This window comes from Trachurus japonicus, chromosome 21 (assembly GCF_045865225.1).
Source record: "Trachurus japonicus isolate A0001 chromosome 21, Traja_1.0".
Taxonomy (NCBI): domain Eukaryota; kingdom Metazoa; phylum Chordata; class Actinopteri; order Carangiformes; family Carangidae; genus Trachurus; species Trachurus japonicus.
The window spans coordinates 30,421,917-30,448,162 of record NC_140927.1 but is presented as its reverse complement, the minus strand read 5'-3'; the positions used below and the strand labels follow the sequence as shown (position 1 = coordinate 30,448,162).

Below are 26,246 nucleotides of genomic sequence, written 5' to 3'. Positions count from 1 at the left end.
AAGAAAAAGGTGACCCTTTAATTTACAGGCCGTTAATTACATGATAATGTCAAGAAATAGCCTAGAAATAATGATCAATTTCATAGTAATGTCATGTTTTTCCATAAAGGCAAAAGATTGCACGTGCTTTCAATTGTTATTTCTAGGCTATTTCTAGACATTATGACACAATTACCGTACTTGTTATTTCTTGTCTATTATCACGTAATTAACAGCCTGTAAATTAAAGAGTTGCCAAAAAAGAGCAGGATTTTATTTGGTTTCATACTGTAACAAAGAGCTTCATGAGCTTATTATTAAAAACGGGCTATACAAATAAAATTGCCTCGCCTTGCCTTACCTTATTATTACTTTTAATATTTTGATTCATGAAGGAAACAGTGAGAAATGAAGCCTTTTAAATGTCCGACCAGTGGTTCAGTCTGAAACTGACTAAAATAGATAAAAGAATAAACATCAAAAAAAGCTGCAGACATTTTGCCTTTAACCTTTGACCCATATAAACGACTCTGAACGTCCTTTATTACATTTCTGCACTGGTTCAGGATATATGTATATATAAAGATATATATATAAATAAATAAAGAGCAGCTGTGTGTGAGCGCTGCTGCTAAATGAACAGGATGAGACCGTCCACCGTTGTCTTAGTCGCGGCCTAATCCCACATTAAAAGGGGCCGACAGATTAACAGGCGCTCGCCGCTGAACCGAGAGGCCGAGAGGAGACGAGTCAAAAGTTCATCAGCACACTGGGTCCACATTTATTCATTTATTTATTTATTTTAGAAAAATAGACTGTGACAGAGCTGGTTGTATGATGATTGTGTCTAATAACAAACACACTGGGGACAGACAGACAGACAGACAGACGGAGAGACAATAGACAGACGCTCGCTGAAAAACCAAGAGGAGCTGCTGCTTCATCTGCAACGTAAAGTACCTGAAAGCTTCCCAGCATGCACTGCTCTGACACCGTTACAGCCTGACATATGGCCATCACACCCACCCACCCGCCCGTCTCTATAGAGAGAGATCATGTCCATAAGAGGAAGAGGAGGAGGAGGAGGGGAAGGAGGGGGAGGAGAGTCCATGCATCCATCCATAGGAGGAGAAAGTCCCTCCAACGAGCAGCAACGACACTGAGCCGCACGCACTAAGAAGATTAATGCATTTATGGAAAAGCTGCAGCAGAACCGACATTTAGAGCTGAATGAATGAACGGACACGAGAGGAAGAGGAGGAGGAGGAGGAGGAAGAAGAGGAGGAGAAGGAGGAGGACATCTGTCTGAGGAGAGAGAGAGAGAGAGGCTCCGCCCACTTTACACATACACTGGATGTGATGATGAAAATATAAATAAAACAGCAGAAACAGAAAAAAAAAAGGTAATCCTATGATTATTACATAATATTAATTAAAATAAAGTATTATGCAACGAGAAAAAAAAAAAAAAAAAAAGCGGTCACTCACATAGCTATACATCTTCAGAAATCAACACCCGCTCATCTCGGTAACCGTGGCGATGAGCCATTAAGCGTGGAGCTGTGGAGCAGTTCATCTATAAATATCATAGATTAACATACTGTATAATAAACTGCTCACCTGATCAATAAAAACATCCATCGTTCATCTCATTGGCAAATTTTTTCGAAAAGCTACTTCCTGTTCCCACTTAGTCCTCGTGTGCAGGGGCGTTTCTAGACACTCTGAGGCCCCGGGGCAAGAGGTGACTCGGAGGGCCCCCAGCCCCCACCGGCACCACAAACATTAACTGTTAATGAATCAAAAAATCCCAAACTATTAATGATTCAATTCTGCAAACTATGCCAACCCAGTCTCATAAGTGCAAAAACATAGAGGGTTTACAATAACGGCTCTCAAATTGTATGACTGTTACATTTTTTCGAACTTTTTTTTCTTTTCTTATTGTTTTGCGTCCAAATCACGTGACTCTCAAGTTTCCGTCTGTGAGAACAAAAAACATTGCAAATATTTCTATAAGTTTTAGTGGAAAAATCTATATTTTGAGATTTTTGGCATTTAAAAAATGCCCTTTGATTACATTTCTAGTGAGAAATATATATATTTTTTCATAATATTCAGTCAGTGAATGTACATAATCATTCGCTTGCTTGTTGTTTTTTCAGATCCAGCCAGAATAATTCGAAACGGCAATGTTTTCTGCTGTCGCTATAGGGTGGTTACATTTTTATATATGATACTGGGTTGACTATGCATTACAACATTCGATGTCAGGTTGTCACTGATATGGACCGATGTCTGCCGTCCCTCGGGGGGCCCCCTTCCAGCTCAGGGCCCTAGGCAATGTTGCAACGCCTCTGCTCATGTGCAGTTCAGGCAGATGTGAACATCTGGCGGGCCCAGCAGCCCCCAGAGGAGCCACAGCGCGGCGAGGCCGAGCAGCCATCGGTCCGCGGGGCCTCGCCGCGCTCTGATGGCGGCGGCGGCGGCGGACAGCGGCCCGTCCTCGTTCTCCTGCAGCAGCGTCCCGTTGCGGAGGCTCTCGGTGCCGTTGCCCATCTCCTCCCTCAGCTCCTGCTGCAGCAGCTTGGAGATGAGGCTGTAGATAGATAGATAGATAGATAGATAGATAGATAGATAGATAGATAGATAGATAGATAGATAGATAGATAGATAGATAGATAGATAGATAGATAGATAGATAGATAGATAGATAGATAGATAGATAGATTTATTGTCTGCCCCAAGGGGTAGCAGAAATTTGTCTTTGACAGGGCTCATCACTTTACATGCACTCAATAAAAACACAGTACACTGCAAAAACTCAAAGTCTTTCCAAGAATATTGGTCTTATTTCTTGTCAAAATGTCTCAATTTTAGTCAAAACTAATCTCTTTCCACTTAAAATAAGACTCATCACCTAAAAATTAACTTGTTTTTAGATATTTTTTTACTTGTTTCAAACTAATTTTCAATTGAAATAAGTAGAAACATCTGCCAGTGAAAGCAAGTTTTTTGTGCTTGTAATAAGAAAGAAAAACTTGTCAGATTTTTCTACTTATTTAAAGTGGAAAAATTGCTTGAAAAAAGTAAAAGTGTCTAAAAACAAGCTACTTTTTTAAATGTGATGAGTCTTATTTTAAGTATAATTAGATTTATTTTGACTAGAAATGACATTTTGACTAGAAATAAGACAAATATTCGTGGTAAGATTTTGAGTTTTTGCAGTGTAAAACACAACCTTGTGGTGAGCCCTGTGTTTAAAACCAGTTTACTGGATTTACGTAAAACCATTTAAAAACACCTGTTGAAGCGGTTCTCTGTGGTGGACGCCACCTCCGAGGACGCCGTGGTCAGGTTCAGCTCCGCCGGGTCCACGCAGGTGCCGTTGAGCTTGGCGAACACCACCTCGCCCAGGTCGAGCCCCGCCACGGACGACGGCGAGGCGCAGGGGACGTCCCGCACCAGCTTGTAGCTCTCCATCCACTCCTATAATAATAATAATAATAATAATAATAAACTTTATTTGTAGAGCACCTTTAATGCACAAGTGAGCACAAGTAATTTAAAGCCATAACTACATCTTACTTTACCTCTAACTGCTCGTGCTTTTAACTATGTTTCAATTTACCCTAGTCACCTTTAAATTCTGGTATTCTGTTATGTTTTTGTATGTTTCAAATGTCTTGTCTTCTGTCCTTGTGTGTTTTGTGTTTCATCTCGGCTATATTGTAAATGAGGTTACTCCTCAATATATCTCCGAGTTTAAATAAAGGTTATGAAATGAAATGAAAGTGCAGCCCAAAGTGCTTTAACAACACTATCAGAAACAAGAACAAGAACAGCTTTTAAAAACAGTTAACAACAACAGTTAAAAAAAAAAAAAAAAGCAATATAAAATCAACCTGTATTAAAAGCCAAATTAAAAAGATGGGTTTTCAATTTCTTTTAAAAAATGGCTAAGGAGCCTGCCATTCTTAGATCTAAAGGGAGGGTATTCCAAAGTTTAGAGCCATAAAAACAAAAGGCAGCTTCACCGGTTCTTTTGTGGGACACCCTGGGCACAACTAAAAGACGGGCAGTGGAAGATCTAAGAGTTCTCGATGGGGCTTAAGAAGAAAGGCAGTCGGTGATATATATATAAAATGGTGCTAGGTTATTTAAAGCTTTGTAAATGAGTAGCAGAACTTTAAAATCAATCCTAAAAGAAACAGGCAACCAATGCAATGATGCAAGCTGAGGACTTATGTGATCTCTTTTTCTTGTATTAGTTAAAATCCTGGCTGCAGCGTTCTCTTTAGGCAGACCAGTAAAAAGGGAATTACAATAGTCTAAGCGGCTAGTGATAAAAGCATGTACCAGTGTTTCAGCATCATTCTGAGTTAAAAAAAAAAAAGGTTTAATTTTAGCAATGTTTCTTAGGTGAAAAAATTAATTGTTAAAATGGCGAATAAAATTGAGGTCAGAGTCTAAAACAACACCTATAGGGGCTGTGTCCACCAGACGCGTTTTTAGCGCTCTGGGCGTCTATTTTACATTCAAACCCTATTGAGTTGGGCGCTCACAGCGCTCAGCGCCCTCGGCGGTAAAACGCCCTCGGCGCTTGCTTCTTTTTGTCGCGGCGCTCAGAGCGCTTCGAGTTGAAATCTGTTCAACTTTTAGAACAGCGCTGCGCTCGTCAATGTCACTTTTCCCCGCACTGACCAATCAGAATCAAGAAGGGGCGGGACTTACGTTACCGACAGCAACACAACCGGAGACGTGGCTCGGTTTATATCATGACCCACACTTGTATTGAAGGTAGGCCGACCTCAGGGTCCATGTCAAAAGCTGCCGCTAATGCTATTGTGTATTTCTGACACTCGTTGTAGTGTTTACATTAAACAAGGCACAAGGAACACTGAAGTGTCAGAGGACTCGTTTTGTAACCTAGCAACAGCGGCATTCTGACGAGGGAGAGAGAGCGCGCTAAGCGCTGGGAAAGCAGCGCTGAGAGCGCTGTCAGAGCTGAAAGCGCGTCCGGTGGACACGGCCCCATAGGCTTGTGATGTGTGACTTAATTTGCTGGGACAGGCTGCCAAACTTTGACTGAAGCTTCTGCCTTTCTTCTAGTGGGCCAACAAGTAAAATCTCTGTTTTCTGTTCATTTAGTTTTAAAAAAATTTTGTTCATCCAGATGTTAATATCTGTGAGACAGGAAAAAATACTGTTTAACGCACTAGGGACTCGTGATGAAACAGAGATATATAATTGCATATCATCCACATAACAATGATAATGTACATTAATGGCTGATTACACTGCAAAAACTCAAAATCTTACCAAGAATATTTGTCTTATTTCTAGTCAAAATGTAATTTCTAGTCAAAACAAATCTCATTATACTTAAAATAAGACTCATCACATTTTAAAAAAGGAGCTTGTTTTTAGACACTTTTTTTTTTACTTTTTTCAAGCATATTTTCACTTGAAATAAGTAGAAAAATCTGACAGTGGAGCAAGTTTTTCTTTCTTATTACAAGCACAAAAAACCTGCTTCCACTGGCAGATTTTTTACTTATTTCTATTGAAGATTAGTTTGAAACAAGTAAAAAAAAATATCTAAAAACAAGTAAATTTTTAGGCGATGAGTCTTATTTTAAGTGGAAAGAGATTAGTTTTGACTAAAATTGAGACATTTTGACAAGAAATAAGACCAATATTCTTGGAAAGACTTTGAGTATTTGCAATGTAGCTACATTATGATGGCTGATTGATTATTTTTGCCGACCTTGAGCCACTCCAGGCCGCAGTCGCACTCCCACGGGTTGCGGAAGAGGTAGAGGCGTCCGAGGAAGTAGACGGGCTGGAAGACGGGGAAGGGCAGCGTGGTCATGTTGTTGCTGTTCAGGTGCAGCGTGATCAGGCTGGTCAGGTTCTCGAAGGCGCCCTCCTCGATGAACAGCAGCTGGTTGCGGTCCAGGAACAGGATCTCCAGCTCCGCCAGGTCGCCGAACCAGGTGCGCGACACGTTGGCGAGCTGGTTGCCGCCCAGGTTGAGCATCTTGAGGCGGCTCAGGCCCCTGAAGGCGAGCCGCGGCAGGTCCACCAGCACGTTGTCGTTGAGGTAGAAGTTCTCCAGACGCACCAGGTCCTGGAAGGCCTCGTCGTGGATCACGTTGATGCGGTTCTCCTGCAGGTTCAGGTACCTGAGACAGGAAGAGAAGAGAGAGAGAAGAGAAGAGGGCAGAGGAGTTTCAAAATAAAGCAACCAAAACACACTGCAAAAACTCAAATATCTTACCAAGAATATTTGTCTTATTTCTAGTAAAGAAAAACAAAAAACCTCATTATACTTAAAATAAGAGAGAAGATTGCTGGTTTTAGGTGGATTAGATTTTCTTTATTTTAAAAAATTCTTTAAAACAGCCATTTGTTCTTTTTTCTAGTTTATACACTGCGAAAACTCAAATATCTTACCAAGAATATTGGTCTTATTTCTAGTAAAAAACAAAAAAACAAAACCTCATTATACTTAAAATAAGACGGAAGATTGCTGGTTTTAGGTGGATTAGATTTTCTTTATTTTAAAAATTCTTTAAAAAAACAGCCACTTGTTCTTTTTTCTAGTTTATACACTGCAAAAACTCAAATATCTTACCAAGAATATTTGTCTTATTTCTAGTAAAAAAAAAAAAAAAAAACCTCATTATACTTAAAATAAGACGGAAGATTGCTGGTTTTAGGTGGATTAGATTTTCTTTATTTTAAAAATTCTTTAAAACAGCCATTTGTTCTTTTTTCTAGTTTATACACTGCAAAAACTCAAATATCTTACCAAGAATATTGGTCTTATTTCTAGTAAAAAAAAAACTAAAAAAACCTCATTATACTTAAAATAAGATGGAGATTGCTGGTTTTAGGTGGATTAGATTTTCTTTATTTTAAAAATTCTTTAAAAAAACAGCCACTTGTTCTTTTTTCTAGTTTATACACTGCAAAAACTCAAATATCTTACCAAGAATATTTGTCTTATTTCTAGTTTTAAAAAAAAACCTCATTATACTTAAAATAAGACGGAAGATTGCTGGTTTTAGGTGGATTAGATTTTCTTTATTTTAAAAATTCTTTAAAAAAACAGCCACTTGTTCTTTTTTCTAGTTTATACACTGCAAAAACTCAAATATCTTACCAAGAATATTTGTCTTATTTCTAGTTTAAAAAAAAAACCTCATTATACTTAAAATAAGACGGAAGATTGCTGGTTTTAGGTGGATTAGATTTTCTTTATTTTAAAAATTCTTTAAAACAGCCATTTGTTCTTTTTTCTAGTTTATACACTGCAAAAACTCAAATATCTTACCAAGAATATTTGTCATATTTCTAGTCAAAACAAATCTCATTATACTTAAAGGGACAACGAGGAGTTTCTATTCGGTTATAAAAAAGTCTCATATTAATGTGGATGAATCTACGCTACCCACACTTGTTAATGGGCCCATTTTCTATAAATATATCGTTCTGTCTCTATCGTTATTTTGTTATTACTCATAAATGTAGTGTGAAAACGCTTCGCTTTTCCAAAACTCCTCGTTGTCCCTTAAAAAAAAAAAAATCCTTTGCAATATTTCCATTTTGGAGATACTGATTTTTAGGTCTTCACTGAATGTTAGTCATAATTATTACTATTAAAATAAACTGAATAAATAAAGACATGGAAAGCAACCAAAACACACTGCAAAAAACTCAAATACCACGTACTCGTACTAAGGTAAAATGCCAATCAAGGCAGAATGGAGATGAGAAATGGACTATGGGAAATATGACGTACAAGTACAAGAATACGGACTGTTGTTAACAAAGATATATTCAACATGAAGAAAAAAAGAAAAGACCGAATTCAAGAATTTCAAGCAAGTGTAACTACATCTCCTTGGTGTTTGTTAAATTTATGTTTGTATGTATGTATGTATGTATGTATGTGTCAAATAAAAAATAAGTAAAAAAAAAACAAAAACTCAACTACCTTACCACACTGCAAAAACTCAAATATCTTACCAAGAATATTTGTCTTATTTCTAGTCAAAACTGATCTCTTTCCACTTTAAATAAGACTCATCACCTAAAAATCAACTTGTTTTTAGACACTTTTTGCATATTTCAAGTCTATTTTCATTTGAAATAAGTAGAAAAATCTGACAGTGGAGCAAGTTTTTCTTTCTTATTACAAGCACAAAAAACTTGCTTTCAGTGGCAGATTTTTCTACTTATTTCAAGTGAAATTTTTTTTTTGAAACAAGTGAAAATGATCTAAAAACAAGTAAATGTTTTAGTATATATTATGTAAACACAGAAACTCATCAACAATTTGTGAAAGAGTTGAAGAAATCAATAACAACTCATCGCACTGCAGGTTTCAGTTTATTTCATATTATGAAATTCATAATGATCTGTTTATGACCTCATTTAATCAAATTCATGTTCAACTGTTTATTATAATAAGAACAAAAACTCAATATCTTACCAAGAATATTTGTCTTATTTCTAGTCAAAATGTCATTTCTAGTCAAAACAAATCACTTTCCACTTAAAATAAGAAACATCACATTAAAAAGTAGCTTGTTTTTAGAAACTTTTTACTTCTTCTACTTCAACACATTTTCACTTGAAATAAGTAGAAAAATCTGATAGTGGAGCAAGTTTTTCTTCCTTATTACAAGCACAAAAAACTTGCTTTCACTGGCAGATTTTTCTACTGATTTCAAGTGAAAATTGGTTTGAAACAAATGAAAATTATCTAAAAAGAAGTTGATTTTTAGGTGATGAGTCTTATTTAAAGTGGAAAGAGATTAGTTTTGACTAGAATTGAGACATTTTGACAAGAAATAAGACAAATATTCTTGGAAAGATTTTGAGTTTTTGCAGTGAATGATTATAATAAAGATGATGATGATGCTTCAGGTCTTACTTGAGGCTGCCCAGGCCCAGCAGGGAGTTGTAGGCCACGGCCTCGATCTTGTTCCTCTCCAGGTAGATGTGGGTCAGGTTCTCCATGCCCCGGATGGCCCCCGGGATCCTCCGGAAGTTGTTCTGGAAGCAGAGCAGCTCCTTCAGCGCCGTCTGCTCGATGAAGATGCGGTCGGGGATGTTGAAGAGGTTGCAGTCCGACAGGTCCAGACGCACCAGCTTCTTCAGGCCCGTGAACGTCCGCGTGTGAAGGTAGCTGATGTACTCGTTGTGCGCCATCTTCAGCTCCACCAGGTTCCCCAGGCCCTGCACAGGGTTTAGAGTGTTTTTATGTTTGTTTCATCACATTTACGTCTACAAAATCCCAAATTATCAACAGTGTTCGGCCACAGCTGCCTTCAACAGGAGACTCTGTGGTTCTCGTCACTTTACACATGTTTGTTTGCAGGATGAAAACACAACTGGTGAAAATTAACCTCTGTACACTGCAAAAACTCAATGGAAAAAATAATAAAAAAATAATATTTGTCCTTTTTCTTGCCCTTCTTCTAATTTTTAGTCAAAACTAAGACTCATCACCTAAAAATGTACTTGTATTTAGATCATTTTCACTTGTTTCAAACAAATATTCACTTTAAATAAGTAGAAAAATCTGCCAGTGCTTGTAATAAGGAAGAAAAACTTGCTTCACTATCAGATTTTTCTACTTATTTCAAATGAAAATATGCTTTAAAAAAGTAAAAAGTGTCTCAAAACAAGCTACTTTTTATGTGATGTTTCTTATTTTAAGTATAATGAGATTTGTTTTGACTAGAAATTACATTTTGACTAGAGATAAGACAAATATTCTTGGTAAGATATTTGAGTTTTTGCAGTGTATAAACTAGAAAAAAGAACAAGTGGCTGTTTTTAAAAGAATTTTTTAAAATAAAGAAAATCTAATCCACCTTAAACCAGCAATCTTCCCACTCTTTAAAAAAGCAGCTAAAAAAGCATCTCCTCATTTTGTTCATATAACACTGATTATGTATGTATGCACTTTATCGCCTTATTTTTCAGTGTTTATTTGTTAGCCTCTGAAATCTGAATTGCTTGTAATTATTGAAAGGGGTGGAACTCTTGTACAAGCCCATTGGGCTTTGTTCCTAATTGCACCATTGAGTTTAAATGTGTGCTAAATAAAAAATAAAAAATAAAAACCTTTATTAATCATGCAGATGGTTTTGGTTTATTTGCTTAGGGCAGAAAACTCGGCTGTTAATTATTATCCTGAGTAACATGGTTTTGCAAAATATTGTAATTTAGTGATAATTTAGTGATGATGTAGCAGTGCATGTCCATATGACGGTTGCAAATGTCTTTGTGACAAAAAGACACACCAAAAAACATCCAAATACCTCCATGCTGCTCGTATGTAATGTCTGTCTTGTATTGAAGCCCCGAAACGCGAAATTGTCCCGAAAAAAATTAAATAAGTCTATATTTCAAGCTTGTTTGTAGTGGAAGCTTCTCTTCCTGGTTCGTCCAAATGTGATGAACCGAGAAGAGGAGCTTCGAGAAACAACAATTAACTGCTCTAATCATCACTAAATTACAATATTTTGCAAAACCATGTTACTCAGGATAATAATTAACAGCCGAGTTTTCTGCCCTAAGCAAATAAACCAAAACCATCTGCATGATTAATAAACGTTTTTATTTTTTATTTAGCACACATTTAAACTCAATGGTGCAAGGAAGGAACAAAGCCCAATGGGCCTGTACAAGAGTTCCACCCCTTTCAATAATTACAAGCAATTCAGATTTCTTTTTTTCATTTTATTTTTTGGTGTGTCTTTTTGTTACGAAGACAGTTGGTATCCATTTGCAACCGTCATATGGACATGCACTGCTACGCCGAGACCCCCTGTAACTCAGAGAAGCCACGGAGGACTCTGAAACTTCTCCCAGCCCTTAGTCCACATGAGGGGGGGGAGATAATGAGTGCAATTTAAATTTTGGGTGAACTATCCCTTTAAGTTAGGGGCCAGTGCCACTGTGCTCTTAGTTATTAACCCTCTTGTCGTCCTTCTGGGTCAAACTGACCCAATATGTTCGCTTTCTTCATCCTTCCTTCTTTCCTTCCATCCTTTTTCCCTTCCTTCCTTCCCGTCGTCCTTACTTCCTCTTTTGATCCAATTGACCCAATCTGTTCCCTCCTTCCATCTTTCTTTCCTTCTTTTTTCCCTTCCTTTGTTCCTTTCTTCTTCTTTCTTCCTTGAATGAATCCGTTCCCTCCTTCCATCTTTCTTTCCCTCCCCTTTCCCTTCCTTCTTTCCACAATCCTTTTTCCTTCCTTCCTTCCTTTTTGACCCAATCTGTTCCCTCCCTCCCTCCATCTTTCTTTCCTTCCTTTTCCCCTTCCTTTGTTCCTTTCTTCTTCTTTCTTCCTTGAATGAATCCGTTCCCTCCTTCCATCTTTCTTTCCCTCCCCTTTCCCTTCCTTCTTTCCACAATCCTTTTTCCTTCCTTCCTTCCTTCCTTTTGTCCTTACTTCTTCCTTCCTTTTTGACCCAATCTGTTCCCTCCCTCCATCTTTCTTTCCTTCTTTTTTCCCTTCCTTTGTTCCTTTCTTCTTCTTTCTTCCTTGAATGAATCCGTTCCCTCCTTCCATCTTTCTTTCCCTCCCCTTTCCCTTCCTTCTTTCCACAATCCCTTTTCCTCCCTTCCTTCCTTTCGTCCTTACTTCTTCCTTCCTTTTTGACCCAATCTGTTCCCTCCTTCCATCTTTCTTTCCTTCTTTTTTCCCTTCCTTTGTTCCTTTCTTCTTCTTTCTTCCTTGAATGAATCCGCTCCCTCCTTCCATCTTTCTTTCCCTCCCCTTTCCCTTCCTTCTTTCCACAATCCTTTTTCCTTCCTTCCTTCCTTTTTGACCCAATCTGTTCCCTCCCTCCCTCCATCTTTCTTTCCTTCTTTTTTCCCTTCCTTTGTTCCTTTCTTCTTCTTTCTTCCTTGAATGAATCCGTTCCCTCCTTCCATCTTTCTTTCCCTCCCCTTTCCCTTCCTTCTTTCCACAATCCTTTTTCCTTCCTTCCTTCCTTTTTGACCCAATCTGTTCCCTCCCTCCCTCCATCTTTCTTTCCTTCCTTTTCCCCTTCCTTTGTTCCTTTCTTCTTCTTTCTTCCTTGAATGAATCCGTTCCCTCCTTCCATCTTTCTTTCCCTCCCCTTTCCCTTCCTTCTTTCCACAATCCTTTTTCCTCCCTTCCTTCCTTTCGTCCTTACTTCTTCCTTCCTTTTTGACCCAATCTGTTCCCTCCCTCCATCTTTCTTTCCTTCTTTTTTCCCTTCCTTTGTTCCTTTCTTCTTCTTTCCTCCTTGAATGAATCCGTTCCCTCCTTCCATCTTTCTTTCCCTCCCCTTTCCCTTCCTTCTTTCCACAATCCTTTTTCCTCCCTTCCTTCCTTTCGTCCTTACTTCTTCCTTCCTTTTTGACCCAATCTGTTCCCTCCCTCCATCTTTCTTTCCTTCTTCTTTCTTCTTTGAATGAATCCGTTCCCTCCTTCCATCTTTCTTTCCCTCCCCTTTCCCTTCCTTCTTTCCACAATCCTTTTTCCTTCCTTCCTTCCTTCCTTCCTTCCTTTCGTCCTTACTTCGTCCTTCCTTTTTGACCCAATCTGTTCCCTCCCTCCATCTTTCTTTCCTTCTTCTTTCTTCCTTGAATGAATCCGTTCCCTCCTTCCATCTTTCTTTCCCTCCCCTTTCCCTTCCTTCTTTCCACAATCCTTTTTCCTTCCTTCCTTCCTTCCTTCCTTCCTTCCTTTCGTCCTTACTTCTTCCTTCCTTTTTGACCCAATCTGTTCCCTCCCTCCATCTTTCTTTCCTTCTTCTTTCTTCCTTGAATGAATCCGCTCCCTCCTTCCATCTTTCTTTCCCTCCCCTTTCCCTTCCTTCTTTCCACAATCCTTTTTCCTTCCTTCCTTCCTTCCTTCCTTCCTTCCTTCCTTCCTTCCTTCCTTCCTTCCTTTCGTCCTTACTTCTTCCTTCCTTTTTGACCCAATCTGTTCCCTCCCTCCATCTTTCTTTCCTTCTTCTTTCTTCCTTGAATGAATCCGCTCCCTCCTTCCATCTTTCTTTCCCTCCCCTTTCCCTTCCTTCTTTCCACAATCCTTTTTCCTCCCTTCCTTCCTTTCGTCCTTACTTCTTCCTTCCTTTTTGACCCAATCTGTTCCCTCCCTCCATCTTTCTTTCCTTCTTTTTTCCCTTCCTTTGTTCCTTTCTTCTTCTTTCCTCCTTGAATGAATCCGTTCCCTCCTTCCATCTTTCTTTCCCTCCCCTTTCCCTTCCTTCTTTCCACAATCCTTTTTCCTTCCTTCCTTCCTTTTTGACCCAATCTGTTCCCTCCCTCCCTCCATCTTTCTTTCCTTCTTTTTTCCCTTCCTTTGTTCCTTTCTTCTTCTTTCTTCCTTGAATGAATCCGTTCCCTCCTTCCATCTTTCTTTCCCTCCCCTTTCCCTTCCTTCTTTTCACAATCCTTTTTCCTCCCTTCCTTCCTTCCTTTCGTCCTTACTTCTTCTTTCCTTTTTGACCCAATCTGTTCCCTCCCTCCCTCCATCTTTCTTTCCTTCTTTTTTCCCTTCCTTTGTTCCTTTCTTCTTCTTTCTTCCTTGAATGAATCTGCTCCCTCCTTCCATCTTTCTTTCCCTTCCTTCTTTCCACAATCCTTTTTCCTCCCTTCCTTCCTTTCGTCCTTACTTCTTCCTTCCTTTTTGACCCAATCTGTTCCCTCCCTCCCTCCCTCCATCTTTCTTTCCTTCTTTTTTCCCTTCCTTTGTTCCTTTCTTCTTCTTTCTTCCTTGAATGAATCCGTTCCCTCCTTCCATCTTTCTTTCCCTCCCCTTTCCCTTCCTTCTTTCCACAATCCTTTTTCCTCCCTTCCTTCCTTTCGTCCTTACTTCTTCCTTCCTTTTTGACCCAATCTGTTCCCTCCCTCCATCTTTCTTTCCTTCTTTTTTCCCTTCCTTTGTTCCTTTCTTCTTCTTTCTTCCTTGAATGAATCCGTTCCCTCCTTCCATCTTTCTTTCCCTCCCTTCTTTCCACAATCCTTTTTCCTTCCTTCCTTCCTTCCTTTCGTCCTTACTTCTTCCTTCCTTTTTGACCCAATCTGTTCCCTCCCTCCCTCCATCTTTCTTTCCTTCTTTTTTCCCTTCCTTTGTTCCTTTCTTCTTCTTTCTTCCTTGAATGAATCCGCTCCCTCCTTCCATCTTTCTTTCCCTTCCTTCTTTCCACAATCCTTTTTCCTCCCTTCCTTCCTTTCGTCCTTACTTCTTCCTTCCTTTTTGACCCAATCTGTTCCCTCCCTCCCTCCATCTTTCTTTCCTTCTTTTTTCCCTTCCTTTGTTCCTTTCTTCTTCTTTCTTCCTTGAATGAATCCGTTCCCTCCTTCCATCTTTCTTTCCCTCCCCTTTCCCTTCCTTCTTTCCACAATCCTTTTTCCTTCCTTCCTTCCTTCCTTTCGTCCTTACTTCTTCCTTCCTTTTTGACCCAATCTGTTCCCTCCCTCCCTCCATCTTTCTTTCCTTCCTTTTCCCCTTCCTTTGTTCCTCCCTTCTTTCCCTTCATCCTTCCTTCCTTCCTTCCTTCCTTCCTTGACCCAGGAGGACAACAGGAGGGTTAAACAGATATTTTTGCTTTACAACTTTCCCAGCTTCAAACTGCAGAGCCGAGCCGACCTTGAAGGCGCCCGGGGTGATGAAGGAGATGTTGTTGTGGTCCAGGGACAGGGACTTGAGGGACGGCAGCGTCCCGAAGGCGCGCTCAGACAGGAACTTGAGCCGGTTCTTGTCCAGGTTGATGGCCGACGCCTCGCAGGGGAACTCCTTGGGCAGCTCGGGCAGGCCGGAGCGGTCGCACAGCACGCTGCAGCTCTTCTCCTGGGTGCAGGAGCAGGAGGCCGGACAGGCCCGCACACAGGCCCAGCGCCCCAGCACCGCCGGGGGCAGCAGGCACAGCACCGAGACTGGAGGAGGAGGAGGAGGAGGAGGAGGAGGAGGAGGAAGAGGAGGAGGAGGAGGAGGAGGAAGAGGAGGAGGAGGAGGAGGAGGAGGAGGAGGAAGAGGAGGAAGAGGAGGAGGAGGAAGAGGAGGAAGAGGAGGTTATCAAAGGCTCAGAGATAAAAGCTCCTCTACACTTTCACAGAGCCCAACACACGACATCTTCAGCATGACTCAGACTCCTTCCTTCTTATCATCAGCCAAAAAACATTCAGTTTCCCATCATATGAAACAGAGAAAAGCAGCAAATCTTTGAATATTTAGCATTTTCTATATCAAACAAGTTGTTATGTGAGCTTCTCATAAATTAATATAGGCTACCACAGGACTGAATATAAACTACTATAGATAATTAAAAGATGAATTCATTAAAGCAGAAGTAAGCGATCCGGTCGTTTTGGCTAACTTCCTGTCAGCCGATGGAGTTAGCAGTCCCCGCCCTCGTCATGGATCTATTGGTCCTCGTCCCTACGTCACCACATTCACGCGCATCCCTTGGCTGCACACACAGAGAGGACTGCCCCTTTATGCCGTTCTCTCTCCTCATTGGATAAAGGTTGTAGGATACAAGGAAAGTTTTCTCCTCGGCTTACAGCAGAGCAGAGTGACTGACAGACCCGTGTTTCAGACCAAACACTAGTGATTGCTGTCGGAAGATATAACTATTTAAGACTTATATTAACACAAATATTCCGCTTACTTCTGCTTTAATGATAACAATCTGAGTTATATTAGCCTATTGTTTCTTTCCTCAGAACATTTGTGACCTTTTGACCCCTAATAGCAGGAAAAGCACAAGCTGCTAATGTTGACGCTAATGTTTAACAACTAAATATAGGCTACCAATAATCTTAAAATACAGCTTTTGGACGATGTTACACCAAAGATATTCAAAATACGGTTTATAAAACGCGGTTACACTGAACGTTATGAACTGTTTAAGTTTCGCCAACATAGTTAGCGTTAGCATTAACAGCTGATTTGTTACCACCTTCGAGAAAACGTTGATAATTCAACATCAAACTTCAAAGGCCCTTTCACCAACATCTGTCTCCAGAGGTGGAAACCAAACCTCTTCCTTTGTTTCTATTTTCTTCTACTGATGTTAGCATGCTAACCAGCCGCGGCTACTATGTTAGCAAAACTTACAAATGGCTCCACTCTGGTTTGGGCTACAACTTGTTGTTTTTAACCTATAATTATTCATATTTTGAAAAAAAGTAAAGATGCCGAATTTACTATTAGCTGTTCCTCTTTGTTATGAACCGTTAATCCAGACAGCTGTCACAATAAGATACTGAAGAACTAAACAAGGGTTTATAGGTTAGGCTATTTGCCGGTTAGCATGTTAACTTCAGTGAAAGGCCAAAGGTGATTAAAAAAAGAAGAAAAGAAAATCACGCTGAATTGAAATTACATCATATCTGTGTTTAGATTTAACTTACAACTTTGATTTTTGACAAAACAGTCTATGTTTTTGACACAACTGGTAAGAGCTGCTAGCCTCATTAGCACCACTGTTTTCAGCAGCGGCACCATTCATAACCGTTTTTCTACCACTTAACATTATTTTAAGGTCAAAAACTGCATGCTTTAAACCCAAAAATGCCAAACTATTGACGACTTTTAGGATTTGATGCTTCATTTTTGTTTTCATACAGTTAGTTTTAGACTGTTAGCACATTTTCTGTCACTTTTTGGCCAAACAACTTATTAATTACTGAAGAAAATCATCATCATCTGTTAAAGGGATAGTTCAACATTTTAGCAAATTGGCCCATTGTCATAATCCCTATAGTCGTAGCAGTAGGTTCATTACCTTTAATTGTCGGTGCAAGCTATTTTTAGAACGGCGGAGCAGAGCCGTGAGCTGCTCAGAGCTACGCTACGGAGGCTAATGGGATTTCTTGGTTTCCCTCATCAAACTCATCAAATACACAATCCAACAACTCCACAACGCTCTGGTGGACAAGTTGTGACCTGCACATTCACCACGCTATGAGATAATAACACAACGTTACCACACAGAGTTGTTTTAGAGGTAAATGCAGAGACTGTTGATGAAAAACTGTCCCTGAAGGCAACATGCATCAGTGGTTTTGCATGAATTTACCTCTCGCGGCTCTGCTCCGCCGTTCTAAAAACAGCTTGCACCGACAAATAAAGGTAACGAACCTACTGCTATGACTATAGGGACTACGGCAATGGGCCAATTTGCCAAAATGTTGAACTATCCCTTTAAAATAATAATAATTTTCTTTTCCTTTTCTTGACTGATGCAAAGAAACTAACAAAAACCTATAAAACCTATCAACATTGGGGACAAAAAAACAGATAAAAACATGCAGCTCCTAGTATGTTCACCCCGTCCGTCCCCATGATTAAATGCATTGATTTTGCAGCAGCAGCAGCAGCAGCAGCAGCAGCATGAGGACGGCCGGCGGTGCAGCGATGATTTGATGTTTGAGTCACGTTGACTCTCTGGCAGGTTGAGGGCTGAACTGTCTCTTTGCCAGCTGCTGGTGAAACGATGATGTGATTAAGAAAGAACAGCTTACATCAGAGATTAGCCTCACACAACAATAGGTATTGTCTGTGCCTTGTGGAGCCGCTCCACGCTGGCTGGCTGGCTGGCTGCAGTTCGGCCTTTTAGTCTGATCAATCAACCAACCAATCAATCAACCAGAGATGGACAGAGTACTCGACCCCAGTACTTGAGTAAGAGTACAAATACTACACTGCAAAAACTCAAAATCTTTCCCAGAATATTTGTCTTATTTCTTGTCAAAATGTCTCATTTCTAGTGAAAACTAATCTCTTTTCGCTTAAAATAAGACTCATCACCTAAAAATTTACTTGTTTTTAGACAGTTTTCACTTGTTTCAAACTAATTTTCACTTGAAATAAGTAGAAAAATCTGCCAATGAAAGCAGGTTTTTTGCGTTTGTAATAAGAAAGAAAAACTTGCTTTCACTGGCAGATTTTGAGTTTTTGCAGTGTACTGGTCAAAATTTACTCTGTTACAAGTAAAAGTAGCTCAGTCGACATGTTACTCGAGTAAGATTAAAAAAGTACTTGCTTTTAAAGGTACTTAAGTATCCAAAAGTACATGCTTTTAAATTGACTTTAAGTAAAAGTAAGAGTAAGAGTACATTTCTTATTTTTCACATCAATGAATTAGCCTACTATATTTTTTTCTAAATGAATTTAAGGAGCTTTTAACTCTTACGTAGATCCCAGTGGAGAGCTGTGATAGGTTTCCTTCTTTGACAAACACAGCTCGTGTCCAATAGATAGATAGATGAATTTATTTGTCCTTTACAGGAAAATTGTTTTCACCATTGTGTACAAACGGCCTCGAGAAGTGCAAATTACATTAATTTACATACATTCCCCCATCTCATACACCATAAATACATAGGGACATAAATAGGGACATAAAACATATAACATATAAGACCCCGCACATGTACATTCCTCATGGTTATGTTCTAGTATTGCTTTTAAAGGTACTTAAGTATCCAAAAGTACATGCTTTTAAATTTACTTTAAGTAAAAGTAAGAGTAAGAGTAAATTTCTTATTTTTCACATCAATGAATTACTATAATTTTTTCTGAATGAATTTAAGGAGCTTTTAACTCTTGTTTCTGAGAATTAACTCTTTGATGTGCTGCTTTTAGGGGTTAGGGTTTCCTTCTTTGACAAACACAGCTTGTGTCCAATAGGATTTTAGAAAAGACAAAAAAAAAAAAAAAGAGCAGACCTGAAAGTAACGAGTACTTTTCAGCCTTCCTAGAAATTAACTTGAGTAAAAGTAAAAAATATTTGTCTTGGAAATGTATTCAAGTAAGAGTAATAAGTACCAAAGAAATCTAATACTCAAGTAAAGTACAATCCACTGCAATCAACCAACCAACCGGCCTCAAAAACAGTGGAGGAGTTGAACCAGTGTGAGGGAAACTGAGACGGTGTGAGACTGTTTTCTATCTGAGGAAGAAGAAACACAACAGAGGAGAAGATGAAGAAGGAGAAGAAGGAGAAAGAGAAGAAGGGATTGAGACTGACCAGTGAAAGTGATGACAGTCATTACTGTAGTCTCTCATCTGGGACATGCCAGGATTAACGGAGGTCTGAAACGGCACAGAAAGAGCACACACAGCAGCACTTATGATGAACTATTATGAATTATATAAACACTGTACATGACAAAGCCAGTTGTCGGTTCAACGACTCACTTCACTTAGTAGTAGTTTCAGGTCTTAGATGTAGAAGAAAACGCACAGACTTACAATCTTACATAATCTTTTGTGGGTGCTAATTTACACATAGCTATATAACAACCATAATCCCCCTGAGACCCCCACCCACACGTCGGTTTGTGTCACTAAGGTCATTTTTGTGTCTGTTTTTGCTTTTTTGGTCGTATTTTTGCATCTTTGTTGGTCGTTTATTCGTCTCTGTGATTGTTTAACATCTCACTGTAGTCATTTATCATTGATTGTAGTCATTTTGCATCCTGTTGTAGTTGTTTGACGTGTCTTTGTAGTCATTCTGCAGTCATTTAGATAGCTAGATAGCTAGATAGATAGATAGATAGATAGATAGATAGATAGATAGATAGATAGATAGATAGAGATGCAACTTTATTGATCCCAAACTAAATTTCACATTGGTCATTTTGCATCATTTCTTCATCACTTGTCATCATTTTGGTTGTATTTTTGCATCTTTTTGAAGCATTTGTTGGTCGTTTATTCGTCTCTGTGATTGTTTAACATGTCATTGTAGTCATTCTGCACAGTCATTTAGATAGACAGACAGACAAATAGATAGATTGCATCCTGTTGTAGGCGTTTTCAGTCTCTCTGTGGTCATTTGTCCTCTAAAAGTGAGCGATCTGACTTTTAAACACCAGATATGATTGTCTTCCTTCACACAGACACAAAAACCACCCACCGTGCAGACCAGACCAGACCAGACCAGACTAGATGCAGCAGCAGCAGCAGCGACTCACCTGTAGATCTCTGCAGACAGGTGCATCCATGTGCGTGAACGGTCTCAGTCCAGGCGTCCGTCCATGTTCTGTCCATCATCGTCGTCTCTCCGTCACCTCATCGATCGATACTCGCTCCACACGCTGCTGCACGCTGCTGCACCTTCAGCTGCATCACCGAGCTGCCTGGACGTTCAGCATCACACACACACAGCTCTCCTCCTGATGGACTGTTTTTTTTTTTTTACACTTCATCCCTACACACACACACACACACACACACACACACATGTACACACACACAAAAAGCCATCTCTTAATGGCAGTCAAATCCCCTGGATGGAGTGATGATGGAGATGGAGGTAGGCAGCTGGCAGGATTACAGAAGTGCAGCAGCAAAGCTTTCAGATCAAACGACGGCCAAGGCAGAGCGGTAACTTAGGAACACACACAGATTACACACACATACACATATATACACACACACACACACACACACACACACACACACATATATATATACACACACACAGTATGAAGTTAGGGAACGAGGAACTTATCAGAAATGCAGATGTTGAAATGGATTAGAGGATCAGCGCGGCCATCAGCGGTGTGATCTGATGAGAGCGGCGATCAATACAATTTGTGAAATAAGATTATTTCCAGTGGTGGACAGTAATGGAGTAAATTTACTTGAGTACTGTACTTAAGTACATATCCAGAGGATTTGTACTTTACTTGAGTATTAGATTTCTTTGGTACTTATTACTCTTACTTGAATACATTTCCCAGACAAATATTTTTTACTTTTACTCGAGTTAATTTCTAGGAAGGCTGAAAAGTACTTGTTACTTTCAGGTCTGCTCTTTTTATAGATAGATAGATAGATAGATAGATAGATAGATAGATAGATAGATAGATAGATAGATAGATAGATAGATAGATAGATAGATAGATAGATAGATAGATAGATAGATAGATAGATAGATAGATAGATAGATAGATAGATAGATAGGGGTAGAAATAAAGAAAGAGAGAGAGAGAAAAAGAAAGATAGAAAGAAAGACAGAGTAGAAATAAAGAAAGAGAGAGAGAGAAAAAGAAGGATAGAAAGAAAGACAGAGAGACGGGGTAGATAGGAAGAAAGAAAGAAAGAAGTAAGTAAAAAGACAGAGGGGTAGAAAGAAAGAAAGAGAAAAATAAGGAGATAGATAGATAGATAGATAGATAGATAGATAGATAGATAGATAGATAGATAGATAGATAGATAGATAGATAGATAGATAGATAGATAGATAGATAGATAGATAGATAGATAGATAGATAGATAGATAGATAGATAGATAGATAGATAGATAGATAGATAGGGGTAGAAATAAAGAAAGAGAGAGAGAGAAAAAGAAAGATAGAAAGAAAGACAGAGTAGAAATAAAGAAAGAGAGAGAGAGAAAAAGAAGGATAGAAAGAAAGACAGAGAGACGGGGTAGATAGGAAGAAAGAAAGAAAGAAGTAAGTAAAAAGACAGAGGGGTAGAAAGAAAGAAAGAGAAAAATAAGGAGATAGATAGATAGATAGATAGATAGATAGATAGATAGATAGATAGATAGATAGATAGATAGATAGATAGATAGATAGATAGATAGATAGATAGATAGATAGATAGATAGATAGATACTTTATTTATCCCATGGGAAATTGAGTTTCTCAGCTGCTCAATAAACATCATCATTCAACAGTCAACAGACATAAAAAACAGTAAAAATTAAAGCCGCAAGCGGCGATGGCGGGCCCTCGCTCGCCCATGCCACCGCGGGGCCTGAGGCACGCCGGGGCCGTGGCGCGAAGGTGAAAGGGAGAAAAAACCTGGAAGGAGGCCAAAAATGCAATGTTTCGTTCATCCACTAGGGGGCAGTCACCGCATGTGGTGTGGAGCGTTCAGGGGCCGCCCCTCATCACTCATGTGAAGTTTGGAGTGAATCGGACAAAGCATGAGGGAGTTATGAGCAGTTAAAAGTTTGTCCACTAGGGGGCAGTAATGGGATGCGTGCAGGTGTGTTCAGGGTCAGTCCCTCATCACACATGTGAAGTTTCATGGAAATCGGACAATGTTGATGCAAAAAATGGCACTTCCTGTTTCCACTAGGGGGCGAATGAGTGAGATCGTCTATGAGTACATAGAAACGTTGAGGTCGTGACCCTGGACCTGTGTACCAATTTTCATGTTGATACGAGTTCAATAAAGCCATCCAAAGGGCAAACGTATTGTCATGGCGAGGAATGTTAGCCACGCCCCCACAGGGACGCCATTACTCGTAGCTTCACAGCGTTCATAATGTAACTTCACCAACTGGTTCTGCATGTTGTAGAAGTGGAATGAAGTTTATGGGGCAAAGTATGTACATTTTCAAATTTTAGTACACTTCCTGTTACCACCGGGGGGCGCTATGAGTTACGTGGGAAGTTAATATATCGGGACGTTCAGGGCGGAGCCATCGTCATGTCCAGCAAGTTTGAAGTTGATTGGATGAAGTATGTGGGCGTGAGAGCCACACGTATGGACATGGCGAGAACGCCAAAGTCTGATGAGCGCTGGCAGCCACGCCCTTTGACCTACGGACTCACGGAGCACAAGATAAGCTCAGCGAGGTCTGGAGATGTGGTGTACCTAATTTGAACTTGATCGGGCGAACGCTCTGGGAGGAGTTAATTTTAGGCGGGAAAAATCAAAACCAAAATGGCCGACTTCCTGTTGGGTTGAGGTCATGAGGTCAAGAGGCTTTTTTGTATATCTGGGTATAATACATATGTGTACCGAATTTTGTGAGCATAGGACAAAGTTAGATAGCAAAATTCTCTATGGGCATTTTTGACTTTGTAGGGGGCGCTATTTCGCCATTTCGCGTCGACCATGTGCGACCACCCAAAAATATCGAATTTCGGATCAGGCCGGACGTCCGTGCAAAAGTATACGCATTTTCGCATTTGGGAAAGGGGCGAAATTGGGGCACGAAATGTCGGAAGAATAATAATAATAATAATAATAATAATAATTAAAGCCGCAAGCGGCGATGATCGGCCCTCGCTCGACCCATGCGACCGCGGGGGCCTGAGGCGTGCGGGGGCCGTGGCGCGAAGGTGAAAGGGAGAAAAAACCTGGAAGGAGGCCAAAAATGCAATGTTTCGTTCATCCACCAGGGGGCAGTCACCGCATGTGGTGTGGTGCGTTCAGGGGCGGCCCCTCATCACTCATGTGAAGTTTGGAGTGAATCGGACAAAGCATGAAAGAGTTATGAGCAGTTAAAGGTTCGTCCACCAGGGGGCAGTAATGGCATGCGTGCAGGTGTGTTCAGAGTCAGTCCCTCATCACACATGTGAAGTTTCGTGGAAATCGGACAATGTTGATGTAAAATATGGCACTTCCTGTTTCCACTAGGGGGCAACATGAGTGAGATCGCCTATGAGCATATGGAGACGTTGAGGTCGTGACCCTGGACCTGTGTACCAATTTTCATGTTGATACGAGTTCAATAAAGCCATCCAAAGGGCAAACGTATTGTCATGGCGAGGAATGGTCGCCGCGTCGCCACACGGACACCATTACTCGTAGCTTCACAGTCTTCATAATGTAGCTTCACCAACTGGTTCTGCATGTTTTAGAAGTGGAATGAAGTTGATGGGGCAAAGTATGTACATTTTCCAATTTTTAGTACACTTCCTGTTACCACCGGGGGGCGCTATGAGTTACGTGGGAAGTTAATATATCGGGACGTTCAGGGCGGAGCCGTCATCATGTCCAGCAAGTTTGAAGTTGATTGGATGAAGTATGTGGGCGTGAGAGCCACTCGTATGTACATGGCGAGCACGCCAAAGTGAATTGAGCGCTGGCAGCCACGCCCTTTGACCTACGGACTCACGGAGCACAAGATAAGCTCAGCTAGGTCTGGAGATGTGGTATACCTAATTTCAACTTGATCGGGCGAACGCTGTGGGAGGAGTTAAGTTTAGGCGGGAAAAATCTAAATCAAAATGGCCGACTTCCTGTTGTGATTTCACCATGACATTAAGAGGCTTTTTTGTATATCTGGGTATGGTAGATAAGTGTACCGAATTTCGTCGGTCTAGGACAAAGTTAGCGAAAGTCCCTATGGGCTTTTTTCAACTTTCTAGGGGGCGCTATTTCGCCATTTCGCGTCGGACATGTGCGACCACCACAAAATATCGAATTTCGGATGAGGCCGGACGTCCCACCAAAAATTCACGCATTTTCGAGTTGGGGAAAGGGGCCAAATTGGGGTTTAAAGACCGCAAGAATAATAAATAAGAATAATAAACAGCGCGATTTCAATAGCCCCTCGGGCGAGTGCTACTCGCCGCTCGGGCCTAATAATAAACATTACAATTTCAATATAGCATTTTTCCCCGGGGGTCTTCCATACCACATGATTACTTCACTACTTGATTACTTTGGGGTCACTTGCACTTTGGGGTCACTTGCACGTTGGGGCATGAACGAATTTCAATAGGGCTTTCGCCAGGCGACTTGCAGTCGCCGCTCGGGCCCTAATGAGTGCATAGAGAATAAATGAAAACAGTGACATTAAGTAGCCCGTGGTAATAAAAATAAAAACGCAGGATTGCAGTGGAAAGTGCAAGTGCATACACAGTATCACAAATCTAAAATCCTATTGGACACAAGCTGTGTTTGTCAAAGAAGGAAACCTATCACAGTGCAGCTCTCCACTGGGATCTAAAGAGTTAAAAGCTCCTTAAATTCATTTAGCTAGAAAAGATTATAGTAATTCACTGATGAAAAATAAGAAATGTACTCTTACTCTTATTTCAGTGTGTGAGCTGCACACACACACACACAGTGACACAAAACATGATGTCACTTGTCATCTCCGTCGTGTGTTTTATCTCTTTTTCCACTGCTGTTTTATCTTTTTCTCCTTTGAAGTCGTTTTATGTCTCTTTGTAGTTTTTTTTTTATGTCTCTCTGTCTTTGTTTTCTGTCACTTTGTGCTTGTTTTGTGTCTTTGAAGTCATTTTTATGTCTCTTTGTACTTGTTTTATGTCTCTTTCTTCATGTTTTCTGTCTTTTCAGGATGATGTCATATCTCTAAAGTCAATCTGGTGTCCCTTCGTTCGTCCGTCCACTCCCTCCCTCTTCTTTGAGTTCACCGGTTCAACTTTCAACGTCCCAAAAACCTGATTTTCCAGAATGACACAGAAATTATACAACGGGCTTTTAATGGGTGTCTCTGACTCGGCGGTTATGAAACCTACTCAGCACATTAGAGAGAGAAACCATGTGACCCTGGGTTTTTTTTTTTGGTTTTTTTTTTCCAGTTGGAGTAAGATGAAAAACTCTCTGAGTAATAATAATTTTTTTGGGGGGGTAAACACTGTTTTTTGAACTTCCTGCTGCTAAAACGCTGCCACAGATGGTCCAAGCCTTAAAATACAGGTCAGGTTTCTGTTTTTTTCTCCATCTTTTCCAGCTGAATGAGTCTTTTAATGAGGAAATATGTCACACACACACTCACCATGTTCTCTGCACATCTGGTTTTTACACGGGGAGGAGAGGAGGCGAGCGGCGTATTTGGGTCGTCTGGTTTTCAGCTCACCTGCTCTGACCACACCTGAATCCTCCTCCTACATTGTATAAAATTGTGTTTTATATTAAACTGGGCCTAATGCCATGAATTGAAGGGATAGTTCAACATTTTTGGCAAATTGGCCCATTGCCATAATCCCTATAGTCATAATAGCAGTAGGTTTGTTACCTTTAATTGTCGGTGCAAGCTGTTTTTAGAACGGTGGAGCAGAGCCGTGAGCTGCTCAGAGCTACACTACGGAGGCTCATTATGGGATTTCTTGGTTTCCCTCATCATCAAACTCATCAAATACACAATCCAACAACTCCACAACGCTCTGGTGGACAAGTTGTGACCTGCACATTCACCACGCTATGAGATAATAACACAACGTTACCAGACAGAGTTGTTTTAGAGGGAAATACAGAGACTGCTTGATGAAAAACTGTCCCTGAAGGCAACGTGCATCAGCGGTTTTGCATGAATTTCCCTCTAAAACAACTCTGTCTGGTAACGTTGTGTTATTATCTCATAGCGTGGTGAATGTGCAGGTCACAACTTGTCCACCAGAGCGTTGTGGAGTTGTTGGATTGTGTATTTGATGAGTTTGATGAGGGAAACCAGGAAATCCCATGATCACAGAACATTACCAGACAGAGTTGTTTTAGAGGGATTCTCTGCATTTACCTCTAAACAACT

At 40.2% G+C, this 26,246-nt stretch overlaps 1 protein-coding gene across 1 annotated transcript; it reads right to left on the bottom strand.

Annotated features, from left to right (window-relative positions):
* Positions 1-2,296: 2,296 nt before the first annotated feature.
* nyx (nyctalopin) lies at positions 2,297-20,057 on the bottom strand. Its single transcript, XM_085766092.1, has 7 exons — positions 19,972-20,057; positions 19,023-19,087; positions 14,636-14,922; positions 8,927-9,231; positions 5,750-6,167; positions 3,284-3,468; positions 2,297-2,578 (listed from the first exon to the last, which is right to left on the bottom strand). Exons 2-7 carry the CDS (start codon positions 19,042-19,044, stop codon positions 2,341-2,343), a joined length of 1,455 nt encoding a protein of 484 aa, XP_085622218.1. The 5' UTR covers positions 19,045-19,087; positions 19,972-20,057; the 3' UTR covers positions 2,297-2,340.
* Between the last annotated feature and the right edge of the window lie 6,189 nt (positions 20,058-26,246).

Excerpts from the sequence above, each read along its gene's own strand:
- nyx (XM_085766092.1), bottom strand. The coding sequence starts at position 19,044 with ATGACTGTCATCACTTTCACTG. Across the intron at positions 14,923-19,022 it reads GACTGTCATCACTTTCACTG|TCTCGGTGCTGTGCCTGCTG; the intron begins GTCAGTCTCAAT and ends CTCCTCCTCCAG. Across the intron at positions 6,168-8,926 it reads CTGGGCCTGGGCAGCCTCAA|GTACCTGAACCTGCAGGAGA; the intron begins GTAAGACCTGAA and ends TTCCTGTCTCAG.